This window comes from Lotus japonicus, chromosome 1 (assembly GCF_012489685.1).
Source record: "Lotus japonicus ecotype B-129 chromosome 1, LjGifu_v1.2".
In the NCBI taxonomy this organism is placed as follows: domain Eukaryota; kingdom Viridiplantae; phylum Streptophyta; class Magnoliopsida; order Fabales; family Fabaceae; genus Lotus; species Lotus japonicus.
Window position 1 is genome coordinate 90809612 of NC_080041.1, and position 16681 is coordinate 90826292.

General features: G+C 33.9%; 2 protein-coding genes across 4 annotated transcripts; both read right to left on the reverse strand.

Moving 5' to 3' along the window:
* Positions 1–99: 99 nt before the first annotated feature.
* Positions 100–2399, reverse strand: LOC130727691 (pentatricopeptide repeat-containing protein At1g09900). Its single transcript, XM_057578894.1, has one exon. It carries the CDS (start codon positions 2254–2256, stop codon positions 433–435), a length of 1824 nt encoding a protein of 607 aa, XP_057434877.1. The 5' UTR covers positions 2257–2399; the 3' UTR covers positions 100–432.
* Positions 2400–8901: 6502 nt separating this feature from the next.
* LOC130727692 (probable rhamnogalacturonate lyase B) lies at positions 8902–14006 on the reverse strand. Of its 3 annotated transcripts, none has more exons than XM_057578895.1 (16): positions 13789–14006; positions 13634–13662; positions 13379–13500; positions 13199–13276; positions 12990–13109; positions 12769–12888; positions 12503–12644; positions 11941–12117; positions 11680–11835; positions 11339–11445; positions 11117–11207; positions 10754–10895; positions 10502–10658; positions 9908–10024; positions 9462–9588; positions 8902–9245 (listed from the first exon to the last, which is right to left on the reverse strand). In XM_057578895.1, the coding sequence occupies exons 1-16, from the start codon at positions 13859–13861 to the stop codon at positions 8976–8978; spliced, it is 2028 nt and encodes a 675-aa protein (XP_057434878.1). In that variant the 5' UTR covers positions 13862–14006; the 3' UTR covers positions 8902–8975. The 3 variants fall into 3 exon arrangements, with proteins under 3 accessions (XP_057434878.1, XP_057434880.1, XP_057434879.1); XM_057578897.1 differs by having other exon boundaries at positions 13596–13662; positions 13789–14003; XM_057578896.1 differs by lacking the exon at positions 13634–13662 and having other exon boundaries at positions 13789–14004.
* Positions 14007–16681: the final 2675 nt, after the last annotated feature.

Sequence of the window (16681 nt, forward strand, 5' to 3'; positions counted from 1 at the left end):
TATCTTTCAATTCTGGTCCAGTTCCCTAGCAGAAGATAAATCACACTACTTCATTTTACAACAGGTAATGTTCTTTACATCCATTTGCCAAGAAGGAAATTGCTCTAAACAAAATAATGAGGTGTCTGAAATTGCCTTTTGAAATTAATGTATCCCTATTTCCAATCAAGCAACTGTCATCCTTTAAATATCTTACAAGTTGAGACTCACAAACAATCTCCACGGAAGGCCCAAGCAGTATAAAATATAATGTAGGATAAAAATATCTGACTCAAAGATTGACATGCATTTCACAATGACCTCTCTCCGCTCAAAACAATAATCCAAAATTCAGACCATGAAGTCGCTAACATTGCAGTCTAACAAAATCTAAGTGCTCAAAATTATAACATGTCTATCTAGGAGGAGTACCATGTAAAAATGCATTTTGTCCTACATCTTGACTGCTACCCTATCAGCTGAACTTTTCTTCACAAATCCTCTTAAGCACAACTCATTTAATAACTCCAAAGCTTCCTCAGCTAATCCTTCAAAAGCAATGCCTTCTATTAGAATGGTATATGTAGCTTCAGTAGGTTTGCATCCTTTTCCTATCATATATTCCAGAAAATCAATAGCGCGACTCGTTTGCTGAGCCTTGCAGAGTCCCAACATGATTGCATTGTAAGCCACGGCATTGGGCCTAATACCTAATCTTTCCAAGTCATGGAAAATTTTGATGGCTTCATCAACCTTTCCTTCGCGACTAAGCCCACCAAGCAGTGAAGAGTATGTAATTATGTCAGGTTTAAGACCCTTTCTGCACATCTCTTCCAAGAGTTCCACAGCAGCCTCTGTCTTTCCCACCTTAGAAAGCCCATCAATAACAGTATTGTAAGTAATCAAAACAGGAGAGCACCCCTTGCTGCTTAGTTGATTCAGTATCTCAACAGCAACATCCACCTTCCCGTCCTTGCATAGCGCTGTAAGCAAAGTATTATATGTCACTATATCCGGGTAACAACCCCTAGATGCCATTATTTCCAAATACTCAATTGCTCTATCCATCTTTTTTTCTTGACAAAACCCATGAAGCAATGGATTGTAACTTAAGGAATTTGGAGTACAACCATGATTTGGCATCTTCTCCAATATATCAATGGCTCTTCCTAGTAACCCTTTCCGGCACAGGAAGTTAATCAAGATATTGAAAGTAACAACACTAGGGGCACATCCCTTTCCAACCATGTCAGCTAGCAGCTTCTCAGCATCCATCCATCTTCCAGTACTACATAAGCTTCGCAAAATAATATTATGGGTAATCACATTCGGTTGACAACCATAGGATGGCATGTTGTTCAAAAACTTAATCGCCTCATCCAACCTACCTTCCTTGCAAATACCATTGATAAGAACATTATAAGTAACCACATCAGGTTTACATCCTTTGATCCTCATCTCATCCAACAACTTCATCGCCTGACCAACCCCACTTTCTTTACAAGTCGCTTCAATCAATATAGTGTAAGTAATCACATCAGGATAACAGTCTCTCTGCAGCTGCCTCTCAAGAACCTCCATTGCTTGCTTCAACTTCCCACTATCACACAAACTTCGCAATATCGTGTTATATGTAACAACATCCGGCGCAACACTCATTCGTTCCAACATCTGCAAAGCCCTACCAATCTCCCCTGATTTACAGTACCCCCCAATCAGCACATTGTAGGTAATAACATCAGGAACAGCACCAGAATCCTCCAGAATCTCCATGACTCGCGCCGCCTTCTTAGTCCTCCCGGTCCTGCAAAAATTACGAATCAGGCAAGTACAAGCAATAACATCCGGTATATCGCCTTGGTAAGTCATCCGCTGCAAAAGCCTAAACCCTTCCTCCAACTCCCCATTTCTAACCAGTCTCCGGAGATGATTGTTACTCTCAGAATCCTCGAAATTATCGGAACCGTTAACCCCCCCATTGGGAGAAAACTCTATGCCATTGAAATCCCTATTTGGGGTTCTACCGAAGTGTTGCAATTTGCCATTCAAACCAGAGGTTTCAGACCTGGAAATGGCGAATACGCGATTGCCCAAATGCTTGCTAGACCTAGACCTAGAACTAGAAGCCTTCTTCTTGTTCAGTTTTGTGAAGTGACAAACACTGTCAGAAGATACAATGAAAGGGCATGAAACCCTGGCTCTGAAGCTACACGTTGTGGTTTCTGTGTGGAAGTGGTGAATTGAGCAAAATTGTTCGTGGGGTGCTACCAAATCCATTGGTTTGGTTTCACCACGAGAAGACGCAGTGGAACAGAGAGAGAAAGAGATTAGGGTTTTGAGTTTAGGGAAGAAGAGAATGGAGGTGAAGTGTGTTGAACTGGTTGCTTATCCAATACCTGTGGTGTCGCCTTGTACAGAGAGAGGGAAGGGGTTTAGGTTCTTTTTTTTTTTGGTTGTAAAAATATTGGTGGATTGGATTGGGCCTGCAATTTCTTATAATCACAATAGTTTAGTCTCATGTTTTTGCAGTTTGCACTAATGGTTTTCAAAGCTTTCTATTTAATGTTTTACTCACACCCATTTCACCCACGGAAAGAGAAGTATGAGGAGAAAAGAGAAAAGTAAGCGATGCGATGAGTGATGTAATAAGAAAATAAGAGAGGTATTAAAAAAAATAGGTGAAAATGAGATGGAAGATAAAATATATGTGATGAACTGATGTGTGTCTAATCTTAATAATATATAAAGCCCATCCTCCAAAGTGGGCCATGTTGCAGTCTAATTTCCAAATGTCGCATTTTTATTGGTTGATTTCACTTAATTTCCATATGTCAATTTCTTATTGGTCCAAGTCATTTAAATCGGCACATTTAATTCACATGGTTTTGTTCATACAAGATTCACACGGTTTTGACAATAAACATAAATTAAAAATTGTCAATGACAATTAACAAAACTAAAAAATAGGCTTAATTGGTGATATGCTTTGAAGATTCACACCGTTTTGACAATAAACATAAATTAAAAATTGTCAAAGTTTGGAATAAATTAAAAATAGACATACCAATAATTTATATACGGGTGGAAAAAAATATTGAATGCCAGCCTTTATCAAATAAGAATATCATCTCAAATTTGGAATATACCAATAATTACGAAATCAATGTTTTATTTTTTTGAAAAAAATTAAAAAAAAATTCTTCATATAATCCCGCCTTTCCCATATTACCAATGCTATAAATATTCTTGCTTCTGATCTGGCCTTCATCCTCCACAGTGTTACTACATATCCACCAATACACTCAGCCCCCAAGATGCATACACGCAACTTTCTTCTGATCTGGCCTTCACTGATCTTGGCTTCATAATTTTCTTCCTTACGGCGCCTTTCTTCAATCTACACAAAATCATCTAAAACACACTGCGTAAATGAAAGTGATTGTTGGTTCGGATGTACTATTCTTTGATAGAGATTATCAGGTACACCTATTTATCAAACGCCTTTAAGTTTATCTTCTATTTCTTATGCCTTATGGTAGTTTTTAGAATGAATTCTTATTCCATGTTTGTCATATTGACGAATAAATCAGTACTGAACTAATCATTGAGTTTCTACCTTTTATTTGGTTTGTGAATTATTTAAAATACTAAGATTTGATTGCTTTCATGATCATTTGATGCTTCCTGATTTCTTGAGACTGCAATAGGCATCATGATATCTGAGTTTCTCTTGCTTTTCTCTTGCTAGATTTAAACCATATATTCCTTGGCGCTTTTCTTCCTCCTCCTTATTTTCATCTTTCATTGATTTGGGTTCTTCTTTCGGTCTCCTGTGATACCTTTCTTCAATTTTGCGGCGATGTTCATGCCGAGCTTCGAACCTAGATTCCTGGTAACAAGATGGAATCTCGTGATATTATCCGCTATCACAGGTATAATCAAAACTTCCCTTTCTTCTTAATTCCAGCTTCAAAATTTATTGCATTTATTTTCAATTTGAATTTCAAACTTCTTCTCTTCTGTATTAATTGCCTGATAGCAATTTTTGAATTCAAACTTTAACAACATCAATTCATTATCTCATTGTTCTATTTTTACGTTTCTCATCAAATTTCTTTCCATTCACACCTTTTAAATTTGATTTGTCTGTGTTATCTTTGTTCTGTACTTCTCCCCCTCCAGATTCTCATCTTCTCTTCACGGCTATCTCAAGTAGGCCTCTTCTCTCTTCTCTATCTGCTTCACCTACAGTTTTGCCCCTTTTCACATGATTTATTTCAAATGTTTGTATTTCACCAGCAGGAAAACAATTTATTGTGTATTTTGATACTGATAAGAGATGAATCTAAAAGAGAGAGTCAAAGCACTAATTATATGCTTTCATAAGGTATATAAATATTGAATAGATTGCGATTTTGTTTGCAGCACTCAAGCTTCAAACTCTGGTCACAGCCAACAAGCTTCATTGCATTGGTTATCTTCTGAGTGTTCATGGTTTCAATTCGTTCTCAGAGCTCGCTTATGCCGCCCCAGATTAGGAAACTGCACTACCATCTATATAAGTTAAATTTTGCACAAATTCCATTACATGTTCTTTTCTATGTTTTATGTTCCTTTGAAGCCTTTTTTGTTTTCCGTGCTCATTCTTTTAAAAGCTTTTTTTTCCCTATCTGTGAGTTTAACTGTTGAATCATTTTCTTTTCAGTGGAAAGAATATGAAAAAGGAGTATATTGGAGTACCATCTTATTTCTCTTATGCGTTGAAGTATGTATCTAATTATACTATTCTCTTCAGTTTGGTTATTTATTTTCACTTTTTCTGAACTAATTTTAGCTCAACGATGGCAGGAGGGATAAAGAAATAAGCACGTTGGGTGACCATTTAGTTCAAACTGCAACCTCCTTCTCCAGAAAACCTATTAAAGGTAAAATTTTCTATCATTTCATCATTTCTTCAAGCTGAATAAGCATAATTAGATTAACTTGGTTGGGCTCCAACAATGAAGTTCAAGGCAATTACGTTGTTAATTAGGTGAAAATGAACTTTTTTATTACCACTTAACGTAGTTTATTCAAATGGGCACTTTATCTTCTTCAATTACAATAACGGATTGTTAGCACATGTTTGATTTCATGATTTGTGAGGGATGAGTGATAGTTATTTGATCACTTTTATGTGAGAAATCTGAGTATTTACTATGTATTTTTTTACTGCTCATTTTTTCATGACATCTGATCATTGTTTCTCAAATCATAGCTATACTATGAATTGCCCCTTTGCCATCCTAGAACTTGCTTCTAGCTACTCTTCAACTTGACAACTAGCTTCCTAAGAATGTTTGATTCCAGGTCATTGCCAAGTAGCCCTCTTCTTTGGACGTTACCAATTAAGTGCAACTAAAGGGCTCATTGTCTTTTCTCTTTAGCTCCAAAAAATGAGTTTTCACAGATATAAAAATGTTGTGCTTTGATTCTGCACTGCTGCTTCGCACTAAAAGTTCCCTTGAGAATGTGTCTAGCTATGAGAAATGTAACATGAGGGATATGACTAGAAGAAAGCATGAAAGGTGACTTTTTGTTTCTGGGTCACTTGAAAAATATTATCATGAGTGGTGCATTAAGTGATCAAACTTTAGTTTGCTTCCTTTCAACATATTAATAATACCTGCAGAGTTGAAAGGAAGCTATTTTTTTTAATAGGTCTTATCTGACAATCAAGTAATGATGGAATGTAGTACATTTAAATTTTTACCCGTGCCATTTGATCCCACACCATTTTGTTCCTTCTAGCTACTAAAGTTTGATTTTCTATATTTCATGGAAAATAAAATTGCATTTCTATTTTGCAGAAAGGCTACTGAATTACATATGACAATAAGTGTACTTCATCTCCAGATCTTTCTTTTTTATGGCACCTGACCCTATAAATTCAGGCCGTCTTCAGTCTTTAACCTTTATAGTTTTCTAATGTAAAAATAGCACTCTCTTAAATTGTGAGTTTCTTTTGCTTTTTTAGAAATGTGAACTCTGAGTGTCAAAATTGTTTCATGTTGAAGAAATTTATTGACTATTCATTTTGGTAGTTATCTGTTTGAGTGACTCTATCTCATATATCCACAATGAGACATATGTTCCAAAGTTTCCTATGTATCCCACAATTAATTTTTTCGTTTGCAAATGACTTTTCAAGTCTATTATTTTGCACCTCATCTGGTCTTACCAATTACTAAAGCAAAATTCAAGAGCCTTTTATTATATTTGATCTATGTATGATTCTGTAACTTCTACAGTTAGTGTTTCCATGTTCTGCATGTTTTTTTTGCCCCTTTTTACTCTTACCAAACTGGAGCTAGCTATGTCAATAATGTGCCACATGAAGTATGTAAAAAGCTTATTTTTATAGTTTTAATAACTCTAATCACGAAGGTTGAAAAAATAAGATTCAATGTCTATCACTTCATTTGTTTTGGTTGGGATGAATTGTAATTTTTTTTGGAAATTCATTGAAGACGTACATTTGCATCAGTTAGTGTCTTCTACCATTATGTTTTTTCTTTTCCCTTTCATTTTTGTTTGGTGTGGTGTCTTATTATAGTTATCATTTGTTATTTCTTTTCTTTTCTAATCCATGCTTGTGATAATTTAACCCCAAACAGTAGATATCCCCAACCACAATTTTGACGGGAAACCCTCTTTAAGCTAATTTTTTGCAACCAACCCCAAAGAAGCAAGGACGGGGAGGACTTGGATTGCTAATTTTTTCCAGTGTTAATCAAGATATCCCAATGGTTGTTAGCTATAAGACTAATTTATCATCTCATTATCAGCTCACTAAACAGTAAAATATGACCAATGAATTTTTTCATTTACAAAACTTGGGATCAAACCCGACCGATGAGATATTGACCAATGTTTACGTTTATGTGGTTTCCCTGCAAATAATCAATCCAATAATACCACTTACTAATAAATAGTGCAACACTTTTTCCTGAAGCTTGCTATTTAAATATGAAACATCATAACAATGAATATGAGTGAAACAACTATAGCTTATATGTGAACTACATGGTAAAGTAAATTAAAATAAGGTTTTGAGTTTAAAAAAAGATTTTGAGTTTAAAATTTAAGTCAACGAGGTTTTTTTTTTTAAATTAAAATTCTTAAAGTATTACTTTTTTATTTGGTATTAAAATAATTTAGAATTTATGGAAAATTGAAAATATTATTCTTTATTAAAAAAAATACTCTAAAACAAGTGTATAAGAAATATTTAAAATATATAAAACTTATAATATTTTCATCACTATAGACCCTATTTCAATATTTAATGGAATATGAAGAAATATTAATGTGAGTATTATAATACATTTTATCCAATGTTTTTAAAAGTAAATTAGAGAGGCATTGTATGGAGGCGATAGTAATTTTTATTGAGTTTAATTTTGATGCACAGACAATGTAAAGTTTTTTTATAATCAATCAATCATATTTCAAAGATTTATCATGTCAGTCAATTTAAATAAATAAAAAATTCAATTTCCCACAATCACGAAATCTGAGCATGAATATCCGAGCTTTGACTCTGCCTTGCAATCTAATGATAGTTCTGAAATTCGAGGTGAGTGGTTTACCGCAGAATTTTTGAACAACACTAAAAGTTCGGGAATCCAAAACCACAAACTATTATTGAAAGTTGGTACTCCAATCATGCTTTTGAGAAATATAGACCAAGCAGCAAGTTTATGTGATGGAACCAGGTTAATTGTGGATGAACTTGGTGAACATGTTATTGGTGAAACTGTTATCACGAGAACAAATGCTAATGATAAAGTTCACATTTCAAGAATGGACTTAATTCCTTATGATTCCAAATTTCCAATTAAATTTAGAAGAAGACAATTTTCAATTGCAGTATGCTTTGCGATGATCATAAACAAAAGTCAAGGACAAACACTATCTCGGGTTAGGTTCTTCCTTCCGAGGCGCGTCTGCACTCATGGTCAGATATATGTAGCTCTCTCTAGAATACACTCAAGAAAATGTCTTAAACTTTGTATTGAGTCGGGCAAACAACAGACAAGTACTGTAAATGTGTGTTTAAGAAAGTTTTTCGAAATGTTTATTGTATACGACACAATTTCATTTATTTATTCCATGTTTCTCTTCATATATTATTACACAATTGACTTTTGTATGATTAACTTATTTATAATTTAAAAATTACATATATATGAAAACTAATTTATTTATTAAAAAATTCTAACATAAAATGCCGTGCAACGCACGGGTTATCGGACTAGTTAAAATTAATTCATTAATGTCATGTGTATATGTTACATGATGTAAGAATAACATTTGAGGTGATAGTTGATGTAAAGTTTGAATCATTTGATTCAATTAGTAAGCATTGTGAAAAGATTGGTATATAGTGGTACCAGCCTTGAGAAATTAAGCTAGGTCTATTGGCTTTCCTAAGTTTCCTAAATCAGCTTTAGAATACGAAGATGGGCATGCTTGTACGAGATTCTCCATTCTTTTACAAGTTGTGTATTTAGTGAAAAATAAAATACATTCCTCTTTTTACCTCTACAGATTAATGCTTGAATCATGGTATCCATTACTTTAGGTTATTTCTAATATAGGTCTAAGATGTTCCCCATTATTCCCAAAAGGCAGGTTAGTTGTGACTTGTGACTCACGCAAGTAAATTGTACATATAAGTGTCGGCTTACTCATCATCAAATCTCATTTCTTTATTGAAAAAGTAAGTTAAACTTCCTTTTCATTATTGTGGAGGGACAATTTTTTGTTAAAAAATGTTTAAATTGTGAATTTAGTTTTTAAGTATGTTGAGATGAATCATGGAAAGAGTCTGGAAGTGAATCATCACGTTTGAATCAACTGAAAATTTTGAAATCAATCTGCTGATCAATATGTAAATTTCCCATTGATTATAATTGAATGAATTTATGTCATTTTTCCTATCGCATTTTTCTTCACAAAAATGTCGAGTTTTTGTCTTCATAATTTACATAAGGGGGACCTTCTAAACGAATATAATCATACAAAATTCCTTGAAAAGGACTTATGTTTTGTGTTTGGGTTAGAAAGATGGTATTATTCCCCTGCACAAGAAGAGTTCCTTGCACATCAATGCTGAATAGCCAGTAGAGTCCATGAATTCCATGTCTGGCTATGGTATTCTCTTTTCCAATTACTCCACTAGAAAATAAAGGTGGATTTGCTTCTGAGTTGTTTATCCGAATCTAGATAAAAATGGAAAAGTGGAACATAAAATGAATCACCACTTAGTAAGTGCATGTTTGGAAATAATTCTACAATTTATTATTATGTCAGAATCAATTCTGAAAAGAAGCTTCAGTGAGTAGTTTTTAGGTTCCAAAATTGATTCTAAGGAAAAAGAGTTTGATTCAACATGCTATGAGTAAGATAAATCAAAGTATGAAGACAAACTTGTATACCTGTAGCTCAGCAGCATGAACAGAAGCCAGAGCTAGTCTCAATTTGTAAGTTCCACTGGTATTCACATAGTCAAGATTGAAATTAATCTTCCATGTGGTACCTTGGTATGTGTTATTGTCTTTCTTCCTGCAAAACAGCAAAGGAAACTAATTGAGAGGACAATGTGAGACAACAAAAGTGCTTTCAATTAATGGCGGGTTTGGTTTTACAGTAGTAAACCCCATAATCACTTTTGACCATAAGCTACAAAGTTACCGTGCTTTAGATTGTATATCCACCGCGAATCCAAACACACTATAAAATGTTTGAGATAGATTTTCTTAAAGACATTGCGTTCAAGGGACCAGGGTATGGAAAGAAAGCATGCATTGGGCTAAATTTAAGTAAAACAACAAACATGGGAAAGCATTGATTGGAAGTGGTAAAAGAAAAGCAAAAAACAAACCTGGTAACTTGAGCAAAAAACCAATCTTTGCTGTAGTCACTAGTGCCAACCGTGTAAACTAAGTCTTCATTTGGGTACAAATCAGCATATCTCTCCCACAAGCCATATTGCCTAAACCTGTCAGGTATATATAAGGATAAAGTTTTATTCACACCCCACTTAAAGTGTGGTAAGTGGAAATTAAGTGTTGAAAAGAGAGATAGGAAGAAAATAGAAATATAGTAAGGGGATGAGATTGGAGATATGATTGAAAGAAAAGATAGAGTGAATGAATCATAGTTCTACATGGAGCTAACATACTTTGAGCTATTCTATAACTCAGACATGTAAAAGTTACACCAGATTTGGATTTCCTAACGTTGAATTTCCCTAAATTCACTTAAGCATAGTTTCACAATTGTTTGATCCAAGGATTCGATGAATTATATATTTAAAGACAATGAATATACACTTGAAATTGGATTTTAAATTTGAACAGTACAATCTTGGTCAGATTGCTACGAAGTTGTGACTGAAGTGAACTTAGGGAAATCCAACAACAGACAAGTCATTGACATATTAATATTATGTTCAAATAGGTAAAAAGGAACTAACTTGTCAGGATGATTAACATAGAGTTTGTTGACATATTTGGGATTTGGATCAGGAACATAGAACTCAGCAGCTGAGCGATCAGGGATGCCTATTTCCCACAATGTTGGGCCATCTCTTGGTGGCTCATAAACAAGCTCACCCACGGTAATTTCACAACCTATTATGATACACATTAATTTGCTTCATTAAGTGAGTTTAGAACAATACCATATAATTTGGAACTTTAAAAAAGCTTCATAAATCTGTTAAGACCTGAGGTTACGTTGATGACATTCTCATACTGATAATCACCAATGTATCCAGTGACCCAAGAATAGAGATTGTAGTCCCCAGGAAGAATGTCAATAATTGAGAAATAGCCTTTATCATCAGTCACAGTCCAAAATTGATAACCCTGCAAAGTGCAAAGAAATAATAAAAATATTATTTTCATCTAATAGGTGACGGGTGGCAGTGGTTAAAAGTGACTGTTTGAATATTTCAGAGCTGTATTCTTTGAGAGACATTTGACATTCAATACACCCAAAATTTATATTATGAGAGCAATTTAATTCAGAAAAAAAAAATATTATTTTCCCTACATCGAATGATGCAAAGAAGTAGCTAAAAGGTTACCTTGCATTCTCTTTGCCAAGATCCAGCATCTCCTGTGGCTGCTAATCCCACATAAGCACCACTGACTGGGATGAATGCATCACTAATGTACCTATACAGGTAAAGTAATTAAGATAATTAAATTATCATAAAGATTGTGAAAGTTAAGAGAAGATATACATATTTTTCAACATAGGCAATATGATAAGTTCTAAACATGAAGGTTAAGCAAGTGACAACTACCTGTCTCGGACAAGCAATCTTCCTTCAACTTTACCCCGTTGATCAGACGAGAGAAAGTCCTCAGAAGCTGGAAATGTATAGGGCCAGCTTTCAATTTCATTCACCGTCTGCAATTTATTTTTCAAATAAAAGTGGATACTCTTACTTCACACAATTGTAAAAAAAAAACCAATAGTAATAAATTAATAATACTAAATAAATTCTTTTAAAGTGAATTTTTATTTAAAATACATAAAATGAAATTTATTTGTTTTAAAATTTTAGTATGTCATTTTTTGAATTTTAGTAAGTCAATATCATGATATATTGTAAATTAAAGAAAAACAATTTTGTATAATCACCTGTTGTTTGGCATCCTCCCAGAGAATGATTGGGCTGAACCCATTAGAGAGGGAATTAAGGTATATGAATATGGGCCCATATACTTTCTTCCAAGGCTCATTGGGTCCAAATTTCATTATCAGATCTGCCCCTGAATAATGAGTGCTATGAAAAACCTGATTCATCATTCAGATATATGATGAAATTAACTTGTGAATTGAATCAATGAAGAAGAAGAAGAGAAATTAAAAGCCATTAATAACACAAAAAGAAAAACTTACAGAGAGCATGGTTGGGCCCACATGGGAAGCAAGGTACTGCTTGAGTGGCCCAGCAGATCGGAACTCTAGGCTGGGTGTAATAAGCCAGCATCCAATGGAGTCCAATGGATCGATGGAAATCCAGCCATGAACACTGTTGTGTCTGCTCTCACATGAGTACTCATACTTGTCATCCACCTGATTATCACTTTTTTCATTTTAGAAAATATTTCTATACATTACTTTTTTTTACATGAATAAATTATTCATTCACACTCTATTTACTCTTTCATCTCATTTTCATTTATTTTTTCTTCATATCTCTTTACATTTCTTATCATATCACCTCACTATCAGCATGTATTAAGAAACTGATCAATGTGTTTTTTTCTATTTGCATAAATTGAGAATCAAACATTCAACCACTTATTTAAGACGCGAAATGTTGCACCACTTCCTCCCTAAAAGACCTACTTGGTTTTTGCTAAACTACATAGATATATTACATATTAAAAGGATTTTTGGCATTGACTTTAGTATACAAGTCAAGTATGTTCAAAAAAAGTCAAGGATAGAATAGTACCTCCCCCTTGAACTCCGGCTCCACTGGATCAACAAGCAGAACAGCCTCTGGATAAGCCAGAACTTGACCTCTTTCCGGTGACCGATCATCTGGCAGAGGCATAAATCTTTGCCTATCGTCTGCTATAACCATGTAATTGAACCTTAAACAATTAATTAAAACACAATAAAGTCAAACATTAGAGAAACAAGTAAATAATGTGCTTTTGTCTTTTGTTTTCCAAAACGTTGAATAGAACACAAGAAAAAACACACTTTGTTACTTACTTGTCTTTCCTAAGTTTGAATGCAACCCTTGTATTGTCAAGATCAAATGCAGGCCATTCCTTCAAATGCTCGTAAATGGCATAGGTATAGAACCCAGATGAACCACTAAGCATTATAAACCTACACAAAACAAAATTTCCATCACCATCATCATAATTATTTACACAATTTACTTTTGCAATTGACCCTGAAAAACAAACACAGTAGGTAAATTGAAGAACCTTTTATCAATATTGAGTGGAGCAAGCTTCCCCTCAAGAGAGAAATTCCACATTCTGGTAAAAGATATTTCCACTTGTTCTTCATTTGCCACAATCACAGTGAAATTTGTAGCTTCCATTCTGTTCAACAATACATCATTCATTGGCTTTGTTCAAAGTTAAATTCATACATATAATTGGAATGGTATAACAAGGTCATTGAATCATACCTGTCAAATTTACCTTTTCCCTTTTTTCCTTTTTTCGTTGTTTTATTCCCACCCTGGTCCCAAACAATGTCCCAGTACCTACACACATTGTTAATTGAATAATTGGTAGTGAAAAAAGAAGGAAAAAATTGAAGCTCTCTATAGCTACCAATTTGAATTCATGAAATTGAATTGATTTACCCTCTGTCAGCTTCAGGGTTAAGAACTTCCAGCAAATTGTCCACCCCATTGTATTGAATTCCGGTGACAATTCCTTCAGGATTGGATAAGGTTACCTGGACTATGCCATTGTCCATCACCACCTGGTCCAGAACAGAGAAAATTACAGATAAGATATTTCAAAAGATAAAAAATTGAAACAAGCAATGGTTTGTTGCCTCTTAAATTGTAATAATACATGTGATTAGAGAAGAAGCCATTGCAGAAGTGGATTACATGTTTTTCTTGAATATCCAATCGAACCCCTGATGATGAATGACATGCTTTAACCTCAGATCAGAGAATACTTGGTACTTGGTAGTTGGTACCCACCAAAAATGAAAACTGAAAACACAGAAACAGAACAAGGGTACTAAGATGAAGTGAAGAACCTGGATTGGTAGCATAAGCCAGAACAATGATGAATTGCAACATCAAGAACATGAAGTGATTAACGAACTCCATTACTGTCCCCTGCTCAAGCTTCACCTTCTGTGGAGTTTGCTTGAAGACAAATGTTACTCTCAGATTCCTTGTCTTTATGGATTTATCTGCACAGCTTCATAGAAACGTTTTGGTAAAAAGGAAAATCATCCCTTAGGAGAATGAAATTTAATTCTAGATTGAAGTCAAGGAAAGTATTAATAAGGTGCAGCACGACTAATTAAAGTTAATAAAGTCCCCATCATTCAAAAATCAATTAATTTAGAAGATAAATTTATTTTTTTATGACTTACTTTATAAAATTTATCTTAATCTTTTTAACAAAAATTTAATAAAATATACAACTTAGTGTGTTTAGATTAGAATACTAATTGAATCCAATATGAACGAACTTTTATCTCTAATTTATCTTAAAGTACATATAAATATATGTATTCATAAATGTCTACTAAACATAACCTTAGATGGCTTTGAAACCTTTAAAGCATGAGTAGGTGATTTGTCCTTGAACAACTAAAGTTATTTTAGCTTGACTTTTATCATGTGTTGTGGGCGGTAGCTTCTATGTTGTTTGACAAGAGAAGCATGTGGCAGTTAGAAAGAAGGAGAAGCTAGATGGTTTTAATGGAATTAGGAACTTGATTGGGTAATGAGGGGGGATGGAGTAAGGTAATGAGTTAGGTACAATGTAACATGAAGGAGGAAAGAGTGCTTCCAAGTCATGTGAAAGAGTGCTTCCAAGAATCTTGTTGGTCTGGTTTTCTTCAACAGAAGACAAACCATGATTATTTCTTTACCAATCCAATTGTTTTTCAATTGGATTTTTATTTGTAGCTAGCACTGTGACAAATGAACTATCTATCACAGATTCACAGTCCTCACGGGTTGCCCTATGAATTGGTACTTTAGAACCGTCCAAGGGATTTACGCCACGGCACTAAATGTGGATGTTTGAATTACTCCATCTTGAACTTGATCCATGTTTAAGTTAATGTGACAAAATTTTAGCTATAATGAATTGGAATGTGTGTTTTCTCACTTGCGTCAACACAAATAGATAAACCAAACAGTCTTTTAGAGAACCAAAGAATAATTGTACCCAAAACTTTTAGAAGTGAGTGTTTCTTTATTCAGCAAAGCAATTGTGGTTCAAATTTTTCTTCTTTTGTGCAACCATCGGTTGTGCACTTATTAACCTTGCCTCTTGAGTATTTTTATTTTCCTAAAATTAATGATTGCTCTTAGTTGTATTTGTGTGAATTGCATCTGTATTTGCAAACAATATTTGGTTAGCTTGTCATATTAAAGTCCAAGTTAAATAAAAATCAACAGATTCTCAACTAGATCATGATTATAACTTCTAGTGCACTGTTGATGGAACCATTTGACCACAATTTTGAAAACATTTTACTAAATAAATGCGAAAAGTTAGTTGGTTTGGTGGACTACCACTTCAAATATTATTTAATTTTTGGTTTAAATAAGTTTTGGTCCTTAAAATATACTCTATTTATATGTTTAGTCCTTGCAATTTTTTTGTTTTTAGTCTCCAATATTATCAGTTTCATTTTTAGTCTTTAACATTGAATTCTCCCTCCAAATGAGATGAAAAATCCAACTCAGCACGACATGTGACTTATTTTTAATTTCCATCCAAGCAATACACCTCTCACACTTGGTCATAATAAACACCATAACATCATTTGTCCTTATTTAAAATAAGAAGATTTTTCAGAGACAAAAAACTATACAAAACTTTTACAGTGACGAATTTAGACCAAAGCGTATATGTCTCGGACCTAGAATATATTTAACCATGCTATTATGATATAATTCGTGCATGTCCTCAAGGTGGACTTCAGCATACACAATGAGCAATAATTGAAGAACAAATAGAGACTTTTTTTTACATAGCACAATGCCCTTTTTTTGTCAGGTTTTTTTAAAAGGGATATAACACTTGACTTCTCATGAGGTAACTCGTCCTAGTGCTACTATGCTCAAAGCACCCTTCACTGCATAATTCTGATGGGTCCAAACGCAGTAATTGTGTAACTAGATGATGGATGGGCCTTCTAGACGAATGTAATCATACATAATGGCGATAAATGGGCCACTGCCTCTTGCCTGTTTCAAGAAGATGGTGTTATCTCCTTCAATAAACCTAATGCCTGGTATGTCCACATTGTAAAGCCAATAAAGCCCATGAATTCCATGTCTAGCAACTGAGTTATCCCTTCCTATCAACCCACTTGAAAATAGAGGACGTTTTGCGTTTGGATCATTAACTCGAACCTTAAATTTGAAAACAGAGTAGTTTAAACAAGCTTGAACGTAATTAGTATTGCCATCAATTCAACCCATAAAATTAAGTAAAAAAAATTAATGTACCTGAAGTTCAGAGAATGTGGCTGATGCCAAAGCCACTCGCACTGCTATAAACTGTTCTTCTCAAATGATAATAGTTACTATTGTCATTTTCCTTGTAAATTATTCTAGCTTAGACGCACAATATGACAACGTCATATTTGTTCTAATTGTCTCATAATTATTCTTTAACTCAGTTTCTACTCATTTCTTGGTTTATGGATCATTTTATTTTGCTCAAAGTGATTCAAATTTATATTTTATCATTTCATAGAGTTCCTCATAATTTTTAATATAGTAATATATCATGCTTATATTTTTCTCTTTAGCTCTATAAGTTAAATCCTACACTACCCATATCAACTCACACCCACAAAACTTGGAATATTCTTTTACCTTGGTTATGCTTACTCCACGTTTCACATTCTGATGATTACCACAAATATTTTATAATTCTCTCTTACTAAGTTCCTT

What these genes read in the sequence shown, in the direction of transcription:
- LOC130727691 (XM_057578894.1), bottom strand. Translation starts at nt 2,256, where the DNA reads ATGGATTTGGTAGCACCCCACGAACAATTTTGCTCAATTCACCACTTC.
- LOC130727692 (XM_057578895.1), bottom strand. Translation starts at nt 13,861, where the DNA reads ATGGAGTTCGTTAATCACTTCATGTTCTTGATGTTGCAATTCATCATT. An exon ending in TGTCATCAACGTAACCTCAG is followed by an intron (nt 10,659 to 10,753) that starts GTCTTAACAGAT and finishes GTATCATAATAG; the next exon opens with GTTGTGAAATTACCGTGGGT. An exon ending in TATGTTAATCATCCTGACAA is followed by an intron (nt 10,025 to 10,501) that starts GTTAGTTCCTTT and finishes TATACCTGACAG; the next exon opens with GTTTAGGCAATATGGCTTGT.